This window comes from Borostomias antarcticus, assembly GCF_949987555.1.
Source record: "Borostomias antarcticus genome assembly, chromosome: 10".
Taxonomy (NCBI): domain Eukaryota; kingdom Metazoa; phylum Chordata; class Actinopteri; order Stomiiformes; family Stomiidae; genus Borostomias; species Borostomias antarcticus.
In genome coordinates, this window is record NC_140243.1 from 2,955,654 (window position 1) to 2,975,014 (window position 19,361).

The 19,361-nt window shown below is 43.2% G+C and overlaps 1 protein-coding gene across 1 annotated transcript; it reads left to right on the forward strand.

Moving 5' to 3' along the window:
• Positions 1–972: 972 nt before the first annotated feature.
• Positions 973–6,658, forward strand: LOC311313690 (cytochrome P450 2J2-like; the record flags this gene model as incomplete). The annotated part of the gene is made up of 9 exons (XM_084443864.1): positions 973–978; positions 4,108–4,267; positions 4,406–4,555; positions 4,865–5,025; positions 5,148–5,324; positions 5,586–5,727; positions 5,858–6,045; positions 6,134–6,275; positions 6,483–6,658. The coding sequence occupies 9 exons, from the start codon at positions 973–975 to the stop codon at positions 6,656–6,658; spliced, it is 1,302 nt and encodes a 433-aa protein (XP_084299990.1).
• Between the last annotated feature and the right edge of the window lie 12,703 nt (positions 6,659–19,361).

Consider the following 19,361-nt stretch of genomic DNA (forward strand, 5'->3'; position numbering starts at 1 on the left):
ACCAATCAGACGCTCCCACGCACCCTGAGCATTCTGAGCCAGAGATCCGATTGGATAGGACCTCCTTGGTGGAGAGATAGAAGTGCAGTGATTGGTCTGTTAGTTACTGTGCTATAATGATTCCTGTGAATAAATAATGGCAACAGCCCACAGCTTATGAAAAAAAAACATGTCAAGTTCAATAAGTTAGGGGGGAGTCATGAGCGCACACACACAAACACACACACACATACACACACACACACACACACACACACACACACACACACACACACACACACACACACACACAAACACACATACACACACACACACACACACATACACACACACACACACACACACACACACACACACACACACACACACAAACACACACACACACACACACACACACACATTCCCCCGACCCCCAAGCAGGCAGGCAGACACACACAGATATTACCTGACAGAAAAAGGTGATGGGTCATTCATTCTTTACTGAAACAGTCCTAGACTGCAGTCAGGGCCTGTCTGTGACGTGGAGCTGGGCAGTGATCTGCTCTGCTGGCCGTGGCGAGACCCTGGTCCCCCTCATCTCCTCCAGGGAACTTATCCTCCAGCTGACCGCCTGCTGCTGTGGAGGCAGGGGGGTCTCCAAGCCCTCAACCTGTGTGGCCAACCTACTGTAGAGCATCCAGAACTGGCTCCAGGACCCACCAAGCCGTCTCAGGATCCAGAATCACAATTCATTTAATTCCCATTTTGTAATTTTTCAACATACTAGGAATTTGCTTTTGGTCATGGTGAAAATACAGATACCATGGAGAGCGGCTTTAGTGAGAACTCTGAGATTACTAACCCTGAGAATGAATTTAATTGAATCTCAGGGTTAGCAAGCTCCGTTTTCACTAACCTGCTTTCTGGAACTCCCCCCTGGTCTAAAGTGTGAGTTTTACTGTATGAAAAGCAGTCCTAATCCTAGTCCAGAAAATGGAGGTGAATGGCCATCCGGGCAGTGTTTGGGCGGCTCGAGGTCAAAATGACTGGAGGTGAATGGGTGGCTGTATTTGGACGGCTCTGTGTTGCCCCCCTCGGGTCACAGCCAGTGGGGGGCAGTGTGGGGCACTCTGGGCTCACACTGTTCAATCAATCAATCAATCAATCAAAGCTTTATTTGTATAGCGCATTTCATACCCAGAGGCAACACAATGCGCTTTACAGAGAACAAGGGAGGAGGGCATACGACCCACCCCTACATATTCCAGAGGGAAGCAAAAAAAAAAGTAATCACCCGGGGGCCAGATAAGTGAGCTGTAAAAATTCTTCCCTGACTCCTCTCAACAAGGCGATCGAGCAAGCTCCAGGAGTATGTTTGTCTACCGGCTAAGAACATTTATAAAGTAATACATTACATTAAATTACATTTCAGAGTAAGAGAGGCTAAAAGCATCATAGGAGAGAGAACATTCTACGGGCATGCTACATCATCCACAGCAGACACGGGGGTATCTATCGGACTCCGGGAGGTCTGCTGGTGACAGGGGGGCATCCACTGGACCTGGTTAGAAGATAGGAGGGGGAGAGAGAGGCACTAGGGAGAGGGAAGGCAGTTGTTGTGCTTGGCCCCCTAATTAAGTCACTGCCACGCCCAATGAATTATAATCAATAACTTGCTAGCTAGCTAACACTAGCTTAATATGAGCGATTAGCTAACGTTATGTGAGTAGGGCAGTAAGTAGCTAATGTATCTAGTAGTTAACAGTTGTCTTACTGACATATTGTTGTTATCAGCAGCATTACTGTCTTTAGTAGATGGGATAGTATCAGTGTAATTCTATCCATCCAACCAGTAAAAATACTAGTAGAGCCATTAATAAGGTTGGTGAACAAGGGATTTTTAGGGCCCCATGTCTGTGTTTTCCTTAGGCCCCAAAATGACTAAATCCGCCCCTGGTATTGTCCATAGTTTGCAGCTTCACTTTTACTGTCATTCCAGTACATCACATCTGTCTGCTAGGTTAATTTACAACTCTAAACCTTTATAACCATAATCCTAACCAGTTTGTCTTTACCTCTTTGCCCTACTGCTTGCTTCCTTATTATTATTGGCCAGCAGGTGGGGCTAAGGGCTGACAAAAGCTGGTCCCAACCTCCTCGAAGTCATCTCTGATCTACCTTCGTCATGTCAGATCAGTGATTTCTACAAAAGGAAAGCAGGGAGGTTGCATTTTAAATGATGAATAGCTTTTTCTCATTCCTTTGATCACTGATCTGCTATGACAGGACTGGGACAGCTTCAGAGACGAGCACACTCACTCACCGACAGTACCTGAACATGCTGGATGACAGGACCTATTGAGAGTACTGAACAAGCTGTCTATCCTTTCACTCTGTACATTCAAACTGTAAAAACACACACAAACAAACACGCTTTGGCTTTGTGAGATAAAAATGTTTTGTTTAAAGATTATTTTAAAAACAACTCCTTGTTGCAACTGATTACTTGTTGAGTGGTGAGATGTACAGTAACATTCTCAGCTGCAGTAGATGATGCAGTGTTTTCTGAAACTCCTAGAATCTGGGCCTACAGGGACTCAGGAAGTAGTGCGGGTCGTCCAATGATCGTAGGGTCGGCGGTTCGAATCCTGGCTCCTCCTATCCACATGTCAAAGTGTTCTTGGCCAAAACACTTAACCCCAAATTGCTCCCAATGAGCAGGCTAGCGCCTTGCATGGCAGCTGCTGCAATGGATGTGTGAATGGGTGTGTGAATGGATAAATGAGAGGCCATTGTGAAGCACTTTGGATAAAAGCATTATATAAGTGTAGTCCATTTACCATTTAAGTGTGATGCAATTCCACTTTATCTGATGATCTATGGACTGAAAATACATGTGACTGTGGGATCTTTAGACCCGACTGGTTGATGTCTTGATTCACATTCACGCACACACAGACACACACCAGTGTTTGCCATGTCTCTCCTATGATGTTATTAGCCTCTCTTACTCTGAAAATGTAATTTAATGTTATTTATTGCTTTATAAATGTTCTTAGCCGGTAGACAAACATACTCCAGGAGCTTGCTCAATCGCCTTGTTGAGAGGGGTGAGGGAAGACATTTTTACAGCTCACTTATCTGGCCCCCGGGTGATACTGTTTTTTTGCTTCCCTCTGGAATATGTAGAGAGTGGGTCGTATGCCCACCTCCCTTGTTCTCTGTAAAGCGCATTGTGTTGCCTCTGTGTATGAAATGCGCTATACAAATAAAGCTTTGATTGATTGATTGATTGATTCTCAGGTAGAAAAATAACAACACTAATTGAAGAAAATTACTCTGACACAAAAGTTAAGAGTTCAATGATTTTTGAAGATTTAATGATGTACAACATTTCAGCACAGCATTGGACAGCGCTCTGACTATCTCACAGATTTATCAAGGTTCTATACATTCTCCAAACCATAAACACCCCTGCAGTGTCCAATCACAGATTAGCTATAACATACTGTATACGCATAATGACCCTAGCTAATGACTGACCAGTGCCCATAGAGATAGGCCTGAACAAGTCCCCCTTCAAGGTCACTGTCACCCAGTCCCCCTTAACACATGAGACTCTTATGCAGCCACAACCAGCAGGCCTATCTATTATCACCAATTTAAAATGATCTCCCACATGACCTGGCCCAACATGATCCAACATCAACAAGCAAGTACAGTAGAAGTCTGGGCTGTTATGCAATAGTGTTGTAAACACAGATTTGAACAGCTCATTCTCTACTGCTAAGCTAAGAGTAAGACCAGCAGAATGGAGACGTCTCTTTATTTTTCTGTTTTAGAAAGGATGGATATTCTGAGTATTTTGGTGTTTCTCTGCATCTTTCTTTTGTTTGCAAACATATGCAAAAACAAAGCTCCCAAAAACTTCCCCCCAGGACCTTGGTCTTTGCCTTTCATTGGTGACGCTCCTCGTCTTGATTCTTCTAAACTCCATCTCCAGTTTGATGAGGTAGGCTACTAGTATACTGGAGGGCAATTATTGCTTATCCATATTAAACCGTTTGACCCAGGCTGTTACAAATATACTGTATGCCGTATCTCATTTTCTTTTTATTGTTCTTCTAGTTTGCTGAAAAATATGGAAATATTTTCAGCCTTCAAATTGGGCAAAGGTGGGTTATTGTGAATGGACACAAGTTGGTGAAAGAGGCCTTAATTCAACGTGGTGAGAACTTTGCAGACCGGCTATCCGTACCTTTTTTTGATGATGTGTTTGGAAACCAAGGTAAATATGTCTTTAAGTTGTATTATTATTATTATTATTATTATTATTATTATTATTATTATTGTTGTTAAGTCTTATTATTTTGATATCTTGCTGCCTGCTTTGGTATAAAGACATCACTCAGTGGTATCATTCTAGGTTTGGTGTTCTCTAATGGGATTCTGTGGAAGCAGCAGAGAAGGTTTGCTCTTTCCACACTGAAGAACTTTGGTCTGGGCCATAAGAGCCTGGAGCCCTCCATCCAGACTGAATGTCAGTCTTTGAATGAAGCCATCATGAGTGAAAAAGGTATCTGGGATTGTGGGTGATTATAGGCGTTAGCTGTGTAAGGCAAAGTTATGAAATGTCCATTCTTGGGGTTGAAAACTCAAGGCAGCAGGGTATCTTGAAAATCTCCTCATCTACATCATATTTTCATGTCATGTCAACATTGAATAACAAGTTTAGTTGCCAAAATGATGTAAAGTAATGTTAGTACAGTTATAAACATATTACCCACATATTAAACACATTTAGGGGTTAGCCCATTGTTTTTTTCTATTTTTTTAATACTATTTTTGTGTGACTCATAACATTCATCTGGCTGTTGGTTTACAGGGGAACCTTTTAACCCCCAGCTCCTTATGAACAATGCTGTCTCAAATGTGATTTGCTGCCTTGTTTTTGGGGACCGCTTTGAGTACAGTGACCAGCAGTTCCAAACCCTCCTGAAGATCATCAACGAAGCTTTGTATTTGGGAGGGACTATATGGGGTCTGGTGAGACTATTTCACTTCCACCTGAATGCCTAATTATATACTTTTAATCTCTCATCTAAAGTACATTTAATCACAGTCATTATATGGTAACATCATTGATATTTCTCTGGTGTTGTTTAAAGCTGTACAATATGTTTCCGTGGATCATGAGACGGGTTCCTGGTCCACACAAAAAGATCCTCTCCCACTGGCGAACGGTCAAGTCCTTCATAAGGGCCAAGATTGACCAGCATAATGAAGACTACGACCCCTCCTCTCCCAGAGATTTCATTGAATGTTTTCTGAATGAGATGGAGAAGGTCGGCCATACTTCTCATACTTCTCGTTATCTTCTCATACTTCTCATTATCTTCTCATATTTCTTGTTATCTTCTCATACTTCTCGTTATCTTCTCATACTTCTCGTAATCTTCTCATACTTCTCGATATCTTCTCATACTTCTCGATATCTTCTCATACTTCTTGTTATCTTCTCATACTTCTCGTTATCTTCTCATACATCGTAATCTTCTTGAATTGTTTGCCTCAATATTACATTTTATGTTATTTTGCTTGTTAAGTTCAAAGCTAACACAGAGTCTGGGTTCAATATGGAGAACTTGGTTATCTGCCCATTGGATCTCTTTGTGGCTGGGACAGAGACTACCTCCACTACGCTGTACTGGGGACTTCTGTATATGATCAAGTATCCAGAGATACAAGGTACAGTATGTGATACAAACACGTGTGCGTTCACGTGTGTGTGTGTGTGTGTGTGTGTGTGTGTGTTTCACATTAAAATCTCTTTTAGGGCTGTTTCTGTTTTTATATAGCATTCTGCATCTCTACATAGAAAGCGTCCGAGCGGAGATAGACGCAGTGGTCGGGTCGTCACGCCAGCCCTCCGTGACGGACAGGGAGAGCATGCCCTACACAGTAGCAGTTATCCATGAGATCCAGAGGATGGGAAATATCTTACCGCTCAACATATCACGCATAGCCACTAAGGACACCGAGCTAGGAGGATACACCATCCCAAAGGTCAGTCGTCACAGTCCAGGGACATTTTACCATTGTGGCTTCATGACCAAAATATTGAATGTATTTTCTGTCTATGATGTTGTCCTAGGGCACCTTGGTGTCAGGAAGTCTCCACTCCGTCCTGTTTGATAAGACTGAGTGGGAGACTCCGCACACGTTCAACCCGGGACACTTTCTGGACAAGGACGGCAAATTCAGGAGGAGAGAGGCCTTCCTCCCATTCTCTGCAGGTCCATCAAAACGCTTCCCCTTACACGGTTAAGATCTAAGAGATGCACATAACCTTACTCTGAATCTAAAGATATATACAGCACAATGTATCCCTCAATAGCACAGTGCATGCATTCATATGATGAACATCTGAGACTGAATGGGTTTGTATGACTGTATGGGTTTGTAAAGGTGTTCTGTTGCGTTGTCTTTCTACTGTACTGTAGGGAAGAGAGTATATCTTGGGGAACAGCTGGCCAGGATGGAGCTGTTTCTCTTCTTCACCTCCCTGCTTCAGAGATTCACCTTCACCTCTTCACCTGGGGTCACGCCATCCCTGGACTACCAGTTGGGGGTCCCCCTCAGTCCCAAGCCCTACCAGCTGTGTGCAGTCCCTCGCTGAGACCAGAAGCAGGATAAGACTATAGCGCACGATAGGAAGATGAAACACTGCAATGTTCTGGATCTCTTTCCATCAATTTAGTCATATGAAAGAATATCATGCATCGAGCTTCTGTGTGGAATTATAATACAAATAATAATAATTATTATTATTATTCTAATTATAATAACAATAATTTTTAGTAATATTATTATTATTATTATTATCATTATAATGATTATTATTATTATTGGTATTATTGTTGTTTTTATTATTGTATATTATTATTATTATTGTTATTATTATTATTATTATATAATTATAAATGTATTATGTTTGATGTGGTTGGAAGTGTGGTGGAAGTGTTGGTTGTGGTGTTTGGTAGGCTTAGAAAAAATGATAAAAAATAGTGTGAGGAGTGATGATGCGATTCCTCAGGGTAAGCGTATGCCATCTTTTTTCAAATAAAACTAAAACAATATTCTTGCCATGAGCAGCACACATGCAAGTCACCTGTTTCCTTGTCCTTCTCTAATTACTTGACAAGTGTCACTACAAATAGGTAAAACAAAACAGTTATCATTGTTCAGTGTCACCATAAAGTGCTTGTAACATACAGAAGATTCATGCAAAGAAAGGAACGAAAGATGAAAGAAACAGACTGCCCATGAAAGGTAGATAGTTCTGGATTTTGTCACTTTCTTTATGAATTATAGTTTGTCTATAAAACTCCTGGCTCAGGGCCAGGTCACCTCATCATGATACGGTCTCAGTGTGACGCCCTGAATAAAGGATCAATAGAATGAGAGAGAGATAGAGACAGGATTACACACTCTTCTCTAGTCTCGTCAAAGATTCCTGAGAGTGAACATGCAACACTCAGATAGTATGGAGACAAAATGGCCACCTCTCTACAACATCAGGTCTGTGGGCGTCTGTTGTGTGGTTATGAATATATTTAGCTGGCACACAAAATGTAAAAAAAAAAAATATTGACCCCAGGTCTGCTCCATCCAAGGAATATGTAACTTGGAAAAAGAGAAGTTCAGGATTGCAACATAGTTTCTTTCAATAATATTTATTGCAGACATGTCTCAGAGCAAGCTCCTTGATCGTAGCCTACCCGAGGAGTTTGTGTGAATGTATGTGTGTGTGAGAAAGAGGTTTTCCTGGTTTGGGGTGGGTGACGTAGTCATGGTAGAATATTGGAGACACTTGAGTAGGAAAGAATTTGAATTGAACATGTCAATGAAACCCTTTGTAAAAACTCCCATCCATCCACAGCAGCAGCACATAGCCCTTGATAGTGAGGTAATACAGAAATTGCTTCACATTATTTTCCACGCACAGATAATATCAAAAAATGGTTGAACTAGCACTGAAAGCTTTTCTTAAAATTGTTACAATTGACATAGAATGTCACAGTAATTAGTTTCTGCGTACTGAAGATGACCATGCGGTGTCACACAGTTACTTCTAAACTGATAAGGAATTACTAGTCATCATAATTATAACTCAGTCATTGCTTTATACTTATATAAATGTATATAGATAGTGTATATCTATGTATTTAGATAGTGTATATATATACAGTAATTGAGTTGAGTGTATTTTGTATAACACAAATGGAAAAAAGAGATTTCCTATTTCTTTTCATGTAATAACCAATTTGCCTAACACCATTATTATGTAAATACAAAGCAATCACTAAATTACAACATTTTTATGTAACTGGTATAAGGTTATCATTATAGTAATTACAGCATTGCTAGACATACAGTATAGAATAACGAATGTGTGCCTGTAGCATGTGGTTCATACTTCATACAATTTGTAGAGGATTCAATACAGCACATAACTTAAAGGATATGTTCACTATTTTGGACTATAGTGCCTATTCTCAGTCTGTCTCACATTAACCTGACACGTAGAGTCTATCATTTCCCTGATCTGTACTGCACTGTAGCCAGCTCAATACTGAGGCAATCAGGGAAATGATAGTCTCTATGTGCTAGGTTCATGTAAGACCAAGAATAGGCTCGTAAGTCCAAAATAGTGAACTCATCCTTTAAGTTGTCCATGTGTAACATTGGCAAGGAAGAAAAAAACATTTACTGATGCAAGTAATACAGTGTAAGAACAAAGTTTTTTTTAAGATCACACCTGGCAAGTAGCATATTAAAGAAAGGGAAATATGAATATGAGTTGATAGTCACTGTAGTGTTTAACCACAGCCATGTACATTAAAGAGTGAATGCATACCATACGTGAACAAGAGAAGCTACTGTGGAATACAGAGTTCGACGGCGTTATGTGTGCAGTCGCACCAGAGGCTTACCAAGAACACGGCCCAATAAGAGACATGCTGAAATTCACAACAAAATCACTCTCTTTCAAAATCACTCTCTTTCAATCCAACGGTTCTCTCATAAAAGCTGCCTTTGCCATTTCCCTTCACAGTGTTGAATCCAAGTTTAATGCTATACATTAGCATCCAGCAAATATTCCACCTCAGGATTTAGGACTGATCAAATAGTCAGACCTCTCTTGCCAAGCATGGTGGTGCCATCACACTGCTGTAGGTGATGGACAGTGGAAATTAGCTTGGTAGACAAGGTCCTTCCACTGGTAATGGAAACACAAGCAAACTGGGTGCTTCATGTCTCGCAGGGAGAACAGAGGTCTCAGAGAGGTTTAAGTGCCAGGATGTGTATCCAGAGGCAGTGGGAAAGTCTCGTCTATGGTGTCTATCAGCTCTTCCGGTTTGGGAGTGCCCAGGCAATTACTGTGGTTATGGGTAATGTAGTTCATTTCCACCAGCCGTGGCCTTTCACCCATCTCACTCATCTCGTGTGTGCTGTTCGTTATGCAGCTGATGTCACTCTTGTTCCTGTCGGTCACTCGGCGGGATCCAAGCGCCCAGTCTATAAACACAGAGAAGAAAGGATGGAACCCCTCATTCAATACTGACACAAATCTATAAACACAAATCTATAAACACGGAGAAGAAAGGATGGAACCCCTCATTCAATACTGACAAATCTATAAACACAGAGAAGAAAGGATGAAACCCCTCATTCAATACTGACAAATCTATAAACACAGAGAAGAAAGGATGAAACCCCTCATTCAATACTGACAAATCTATAAACACAGAGAAGAAAGGATGGAACCCCTCATTCAATACTGACCCAAATCTATAAACACAGAGAAGAAAGGATGGAACCCCTCATTCAATACTGACACAAATCTATAAACACAGAGAAGAAAGGATGAAACCCTTCATTCAATACTGACACAAATCTATAAACACAGAGAAGAAAGGATGGAACCCCTCATTCAATACTGACAAATCTATAAACACAGAGAAGAAAGGATGGAACCCCTCATTCAATACTGACAAATCTATAAACACAGAGAAGAAAGGATGGAACCCCTCATTCAATACTGACACAAATCTATAAACACAGGGAAGAAAGGATGGAACCCCTCATTCAATACTGACACAAATCTATAAACACAGAGAAGAAAGGATGGAACCCCTCATTCAATACTGACACAAATCTATAAACACAGAGAAGAAAGGATGGAACCCCTCATTCAATACTGACACAAATCTATAAACACAGAGAAGAAAGGATGGAACCCCTCATTCAATACTGACACAAATCTATAAACACAGAGAAGAAAGGATGGAACCCCTCATTCAATACTGACACAAATCTATAAACACAGAGAAGAAAGGATGGAACCCCTCATTCAATACTGACACAAATCTATAAACACAGAGAAGAAAGGATGGAACCCCTCATTCAATACTGACAAATCTATAAACACAAATCTATAAACACCGAGAAGAAAGGATGGAACCCCTCATTCAATACTGACACAAATCTATAAACACAGAGAAGAAAGGATGGAACCCCTCATTCAATACTGACACAAATCTATAAACACAGAGAAGAAAGGATGGAACCCCTCATTCAATACTGACACAAATCTATAAACACAGAGAAGAAAGGATGGAACCCCTCATTCAATACTGACAAATCTATAAACACAGAGAAGAAAGGATGGAACCCCTCATTCAATACTGACAAATCTATAAACACAGAGAAGAAAGGATGGAACCCCTCATTCAATACTGACACAAATCTATAAACACAGAGAAGAAAGGATGGAACCCCTCATTCAATACTGACAAATCTATAAACACAGAGAAGAAAGGATGGAACCCCTCATTCAATACTGACAAATCTATAAACACAGAGAAGAAAGGATGGAACCCCTCATTCAATACTGACAAATCTATAAACACAGAGAAGAAAGGATGGAACCCCTCATTCAATACTGACACAAATCTATAAACACAGGGAAGAAAGGATGGAACCCCTCATTCAATACTGACACAAATCTATAAACACAGAGAAGAAAGGATGGAACCCCTCATTCAATACTGACACAAATCTATAAACACAGAGAAGAAAGGATGGAACCCCTCATTCAATACTGACACAAATCTATAAACACAGAGAAGAAAGGATGGAACCCCTCATTCAATACTGACACAAATCTATAAACACAGAGAAGAAAGGATGGAACCCCTCATTCAATACTGACACAAATCTATAAACACAGAGAAGAAAGGATGGAACCCCTCATTCAATACTGACACAAATCTATAAACACAGAGAAGAAAGGATGGAACCCCTCATTCAATACTGACAAATCTATAAACACAAATCTATAAACACCGAGAAGAAAGGATGGAACCCCTCATTCAATACTGACACAAATCTATAAACACAGAGAAGAAAGGATGGAACCCCTCATTCAATACTGACACAAATCTATAAACACAGAGAAGAAAGGATGGAACCCCTCATTCAATACTGACACAAATCTATAAACACAGAGAAGAAAGGATGGAACCCCTCATTCAATACTGACAAATCTATAAACACAGAGAAGAAAGGATGGAACCCCTCATTCAATACTGACAAATCTATAAACACAGAGAAGAAAGGATGGAACCCCTCATTCAATACTGACACAAATCTATAAACACAGAGAAGAAAGGATGGAACCCCTCATTCAATACTGACAAATCTATAAACACAGAGAAGAAAGGATGGAACCCCTCATTCAATACTGACAAATCTATAAACACAGAGGAGAAAGGATGGAACCCCTCATTCAATACTGACACAAATCTATAAACACAGAGAAGAAAGGATGGAACCCTTCATTCAATACTGACACAAATCTATAAACACAGAGAAGAAAGGATGGAACCCCTCATTCAATACTGACAAATCTATAAACACAGAGAAGAAAGGATGGAACCCCTCATTCAATACTGACCCAAATCTATAAACACAGGGAAGAAAGGATGGAACCCCTCATTCAATACTGACAAATCTATAAACACAGAGAAGAAAGGATGGAACCCCTCATTCAATACTGACAAATCTATAAACACAGAGAAGAAAGGATGGAACCCCTCATTCAATACTGACAAATCTATAAACACAGAGAAGAAAGGATGGAACCCCTCATTCAATACTGACCCAAATCTATAAACACAGGGAAGAAAGGATGGAACCCTTCATTCAATACTGACACAAATCTATAAACACAGGGAAGAAAGGATGGAACCCCTCATTCAATACTGACACAAATCTATAAACACAGAGAAGAAAGGATGGAACCCCTCATTCAATACTGACCCAAATCTATAAACACAGAGAAGAAAGGATGGAACCCCTCATTCAATACTGACACAAATCTATAAACACAGAGGAGAAAGGATGGAACCCCTCATTCAATACTGACACATCTATAAACACAGAGAAGAAAGGATGGAACCCCTCATTCAATACTGACAAATATATAAACACAGGGAAGAAAGGATGGAACCCCTCATTCAATACTGACAAATATATAAACACAGGGAAGAAAGGATGGAACCCTTCATTCAATACTGACACAAATCTATAAACACAGAGAAGAAAGGATGGAACCCCTCATTCAATACTGACAAATCTATAAACACAGAGAAGAAAGGATGGAACCCCTCATTCAATACTGACCCAAATCTATAAACACAGAGAAGAAAGGATGGAACCCCTCATTCAATACTGACGCAAATCTATAAACACAGGGAAGAAAGGATGGAACCCCTCATTCAATACTGACACAAATCTATAAACACAGAGAAGAAAGGATGGAACCCCTCATTCAATACTGACGCAAATCTATAAACACAGAGAAGAAAGGATGGAACCCCTCATTCAATACTGACGCAAATCAATCATACATGTATGCACTCATCACTACCCATATATTCACTGTTATTCACTGGTCTAAAGCAATTAAAGTGAATCTTTCATTCAGTAATATAGATGCAAGCAGCTTTGCATTCATGAGCAGACTACTAACTGGAAACCGGCAAACAGGTTTTTATCAATTACACACATTTCAGCAATTTGACATTCATCTACAACATTCTAGTTTTGAACCAATACGACTGAGACATCTCATATGTCTGTATTCACTGTCTTGAGACAATAACCCTGACTGTAGGACAGAGGCACTCAAGAACATGCTGATCAGTGGCGCTACATGATCCTATAGATGGGAGAGGTGAATGGAATACAGGCACTAGAGTAAAACAGACCGCAAACCTCATTTGAGTTATGATGGGTTCGGCATCCATAATTCTATTAGAGGCAAAACACCATCAAATTGTTTCTGGGTAGATGCCTGCTGTACCCCAGCACTATCATGTGTGGGGGAACGATTTCGATTGGGAGACATCAATCACTGTTGTGTCAAATAGCGAGATGAAATGAAAGCAGACAGAGTGTAAAGAGCATGCAGGACGATATGGTGAAATTGTGCTTCTCCAACATGGTCACACACACACACACATGCACACACACACGCACACACACACGCACACACACACGCACACACACACGCACACACACACGCACACACACACGCACACATACAGTGCTGTAGGCCTACTGTATGTCTTTACTTCATCTTGTGACATAAAAATGGCTTGTATTGTTACATATACTTGCACCTACTGAAATTTGAACGAAAAAAACAACCACTTATACTTTCTATACCCACAAAATGATTGTGTAAATCCTTCACCTATAAATCTTCGGTTACACTTTTCATCGGCATATGCATTATAATAACAATAATGTAATTGATAATGTAATTATCAAAATCAACCACGTGTTGCATCTGTGGAGCATCTTGCTGGGATCTGGGGACTGTCACAAGGTAGGACACAGCTATACTACCCCAGCCTCCGGGAGGGAGGACACAGCTATACTACCCCAGCCTCCGGGAGGTGGGACACAGCTATACTACCCCAGCCTCCGGGAGGTGGGACACAGCTATACTACCCCAGCCTCCGGGAGGTGGGACACAGCTATACTACCCCAGCCTCCGGGAGGTGGGACACAGCTATACTACCCCAGCCTCCGGGAGGTGGGACACAGCTATACTACCCAAGCCTCCGGGAGGTGGGACACAGCTACACTACCCCAGCCTCCGGGAGGTAGGACACAGCTATACTACCCCAGCCTCTGGGAGGTAGGACGCAGCTATACTACCCCAGCCTCCGGGAGGTGGGACACAGCTATACTACCCCAGCCTCCGGGAGGTAGGACACAGCTATACTACCCCAGCCTCCGGGAGGGAGGACACAGCTATACTACCCCAGCCTCCGGGAGGTAGGACACAGCTATACTACCCCAGCCTCCGGGAGGGAGGACACAGCTATACTACCCCAGCCTCCGGGAGGTAGGACACAGCTATACTACCCCAGCCTCCGGGAGGTAGGACACAGCTATACTACCCCAGCCTCCGGGAGGTGGGACACAGCTATACTACCCCAGCCTCCGGGAGGTAGGACACAGCTATACTACCCCAGCCTCCGGGAGGTAGGACACAGCTATACTACCCCAGCCTCCGGGAGGTAGGACACAGCTACACTACCCCAGCCTCCGGGAGGTAGGACACAGCTATACTACCACCGCTTCTGTAGAGCGGGTCGTCGAATGATCGTAGGGTCGGCGGTTCGAATCCCGCCTCCTCCTATCCATATGAACCCGTATGAACCATATGAGCCCATATGGACACTGAACCCCAAATTGCTCCCAGTGAGCAGGCTAGCACCTTGCATGGCAGCTGACGCCATTGGTGTGTGTGTGAATGGGTGAATGAGAGGCCATTGTAAAGTGCTTTGGATAAAATACAATTGACCATACTGTATACTACCACAACCTAAGCACACGGCCTGCCCAAATATGCCCAAAATCCAGAACCCCCAGGGCAGAGGAGGGGAGGGTTACAGACATAGTAGGGCAGCTTCCATCAGGTGAGAGGGAGGGTAAAGCTCTGGGGTAAGTTAAGTGCTGCAGTAAGATGTTTCAGCAGGACGTCTGTGTCTGGTTCACTGAGCTTTACTGCACCGTCTCCGTCTCTGCTACCTGAGGGGGGGCGGAGGGACATGCACCTGCCTCCTGACACTGATGTCTGCAAAAACTAACTAACTTCAATGTAATAATATGCAGGGGTAATTTTAGGCATCAGTTCAGGTCCATGTTGTATGGTTGTATGGTTACATTACATAACAGTCATTTAGCTGAGACTTTTATCCAAAGCCACTTACAATAATTGCATTTAACATAGTCAGAACTCACAAGTGCATCTTCCCTCTAAACAAGTGACTAAGAGCATAATCTAGTGCTAAAGCCAAATGAGTTTGTCTCAAAGGCTATGGTGTCTCCTGTGTAAGATCAGAATAGCAATTCTGAACAATGCACCTGAGGCATTAGACACATCATCATCCAGGTCTTATATCTGGATAAAAACTGCTGTTTGATGATGCTCACAATGTTTTAGAGGACAGTGAAGGAAATGCCATTTTGAATAGTAGGATGATTAGGAGGCCTACATAAATTATTAAGAGACAAAACAACAAAGAGGGCTATTACTGTAAAGCTACAGTACATGCTACCTGGGTGCTCTGGCTCTCACACTGGCACAGACTACACGCACGCACGCACACACACACACACACACACACACACACACACACACACAAACACACATACATAATCTATGGCACTGTCTTTCTCCCTCACGTACACGCGCACACACAGGCACGCACGCACACACACAACTGGGGCAGCACATACCAATTAAGTCCTGAACCAGATCCTTCACCAAGTGTCCAACTATCGCGTAAGCTACTGCAACCACCACCAGAGCTGCCATGACCAAGTAGAGCACAGCCTTGGGGAGGGGGATCGCGTCCCGGGCAGGAGTCCTGTAGTCAGTATACAGAAGGTCGCTCTCAGAATAAGAATACTGAAAAACGTGCTCCAGGCCAGAGGTATGATTCGAGTTGATCGGGGGGTGACTTGCACTCATGCCGCTCAAATCCGGCTCTAAAGCGGTCACCACAGTGGTGGTCACAGCCTCGGCGGCGGTTGCCTGCTGGACCAAACCCGTCGTTCTGTTCAAGAGAGGCAATATTTGAGAGAGGAAATAGCTCCAGTCCTTAATTGCACTGGTGTTGCATAAAAACATGATTTCTTGGAAATATCACAGCACAGTTTAAGACTGCTGTAAAAAAATAAAATGCAGATGTAAAAATGTGGCATTCAGCCTAACGTCACCGCAGTAGAATCCTCTTCAAAAAGTGACCAAAAAAATCGAACTTTAAAAAATCCAAACGTATTGTCTTTTAGAAAGACAGCTAGTGTTGTTGTTTTTTGTCTTTTATTTTTATTTTTTTACATATATTTTTATATAAATCCAGCAGGTTTCTTCTCACACGCTAAGAGATGCACCTGAGGCGTCCTTAATCACGACTGAAAGTCATCGGATTCTACTGAATCAGTCAAGGTGACTGCAGACAGCCTGTTGACGAAATAGACGAAAAGGAATGTAAAGTTAAGTTTTCCAAGCAAGATACTTTTTTAAAAACTAACTTTGAATTCGTCACTTTTGTAAAAACATACGAACCATTAGGTCAAATTGATTAACCTACATGATTTAATCAAAAATGTCGAAATGATTATTTTTTGTCTAGGCTACAATTAGCTGACTTAATCCATGAAAAAATGTGAACTATGGATTGATTGACAGGGAAGATGCGATGTCATCGTGTCCTTCAGCCTGGAAGAGAGCATAAAAATGTCCCTTAGCATTTCCCTCACGACCTCAAACACGTGTGAAATTTGTATTCAAGATCATCTCAAAGTAGCTTGGCTGGTCTGGCACGGCGTCACCGCACAGCTCTTGTTTTCGCGCGTCAAATGATTCGGGTTTGCATAATTAGCCTCCTATCGAAACCGGATCCTGAAAAGTAACGAGAGCAAAACCTCACCGCCCTGCTGCTCGTGAAGCGTGGTCCGGTCACGGTAAGTCACGACGAGTTTTGCTCTCCAAGAGGCTTCGGTTCCGTGTGATTCTGGGTCCTGTGTGGGGAGTGACTTGTTATTTGGCGCTGTCCAGTGCTGAAACACGGACGCGCATGGGGACGCAGCCCTCGCCGCGACTTCAAGTGCTCATAGGGCAATAGAGACTCGTGTCGTAAGATAGAGAAAAGTTGATTTTGATCATGTTTTTTCCTCTGTGCTTTCTTATGAATATTTTTTTTAAAATCCTGTTTGGGGAGCTCAACTGACATGGCAGTGTCATTTGGACCACACAGGAAATGACGAGGTGAGAAGTGTGATGATGCAGGGGATGTAACACATTTCTGAAGTCTGTGATTAGAGAACGCCACCGGGGCTCATGTTACTGAGCTCGAGGTACAGCCATCAGGAAAATACAACGACGAAGCACGGGCGCGCTGGGATGAGATCTCCTCTGACCAGCAGCTGGGATGAGATCTCCTCTGACCAGTAGCTTGGATGAGATCTCCTCTGACCAGCAGCTTGGATGAGATCTCTGACCAGCAGCTTGGATAAGATCTCCTCTGACCAGCAGCTTGGATGAGATCTCCTCTGACCAGCAGCTGGGATGAGATCTCCTCTGACCAGCAGCTGGGATGAGATCTCCTCTGACCAGCAGACGTACAGCATCAGCCCTGCAGCTGAGCAACCTCCGGCGTAGCACAGTGGTTAGCATGTCGGCCTTGCAAGCAGCAGGTACAGAGATCGAATCCCGTTCAACCATATGTCTGACTTTCGAAATTCTTGGAACCATCCTTGACCCTTGTAGGGGCGGCTGTATAGCTCAGGGGTAGTGCGGGTCGTCCAATGATCGTAGGGTCGGTGGCGGTTCGAATCCCGGCTCCTCCTCATGTCGAAGTGTCCTTGGGCAAGACACTGAACCCCAAATTGCTCCCAATGAGCAGGCTAGCACCTTGCATGGCAGCTGCCACCATTGGTGTGTGAATGTGTGTGTGAATGGTTGAATTACAGGCCTTCATTGTAAAGCGCTTTGGATAAAAGCGCTATATAAGTGCAGTCCATTTACCATTTATTTATCTTGTGACATTTGAAAGGAGCAGAGGGAGATAATAGAATAGCCTGCTTCATCCAGAATGTTCAAGTGAGTTTGGCCTAGTGAAGACTACCCAGCATGACCATATCAATGATACTGCCCAGTTAAGAAAGACTAATGATATTAGAAACTGCTTTGAGCCCAAATTAGCCTACTTCAGACAACGACTTACCTTTTGGAATCGCTGAACAAATTCATTTTGATACATTCATGTCTAAATGACCCTTATGTATCAAACACAACATACACAAAAAGACAAGTAGCCGTTTATCCATTTGACCTTGATCCTCACAATATTGCTACCCAGACCCAGGTTAGACATTCTCTACACCTCACACGCAACTCACACACGCCTATACAGACATGTGGCGGGCGGTGTGGCGTTGCCCTCCGGCGTGTGGCCCCTGTGTGGCGTGGCCCTCCGTCGCGCAGCCCCTGTGTGGCGTGGCCCTCCGGCGTGCGGCCCCTGTGTGGCGTGGCCCTCCGTCACATGGTCCCTGTGTGGCGTGGCCCTCCGGCGCGCGGCCCCTGTGTGGCGTGGCCCTCCGGCGCGCGTCCCCTGTGTGGTGTGGCCCTCCGGCGCGCGGCCCCTGTGTGGCGTGGCCCTCCGTTGCGCGGCCCCTGTGTGGCGTGGCCTTCCGTCACGCGGCCCCTGTGTGGCGTGGCCCTCCGTCGCACGGCCCCTGTGCGCTGTTGCAGTGCCTCAGGTCATGAGCGGCGCGTCGTGCCGGGGGGTGGGAGGCGGCTGGAGAGCACGACCTCCCTCAGCCTCCCGCCGCCATCGTCTTCACCTTCCGGTAAACTCCTGTCTTCAGGAACCGCATCTCAAAATGGAGGTTGTCACCAGAGCGGGAACGGCGGGGTCAACATATCCCCCTGCTCTTCCACTTCTCAGTGAGCCGTCAGCAATCTCTGGCTCGTCAATGGTCTTTTGTGATACTTAGCCTCGGTCATCACTCCTTTTCCTTCCAGGGAAGATGAACTAAACTCAATTTAGATCATGTCAGTGGTTTCAAAAGAGGGTCTCCAGGAAAATGTATTGGAGTCGCTGACCCATAAATAAATCATTAAGTAGAACAGAATGAGTCATTCAGGGTGGCATCATACTAGAGCCAAAGAGGTTTGCCATCAGATTTTCTGGTGCAAACAAAGTTGTGAGATGTTGGTGTCCAGCAGA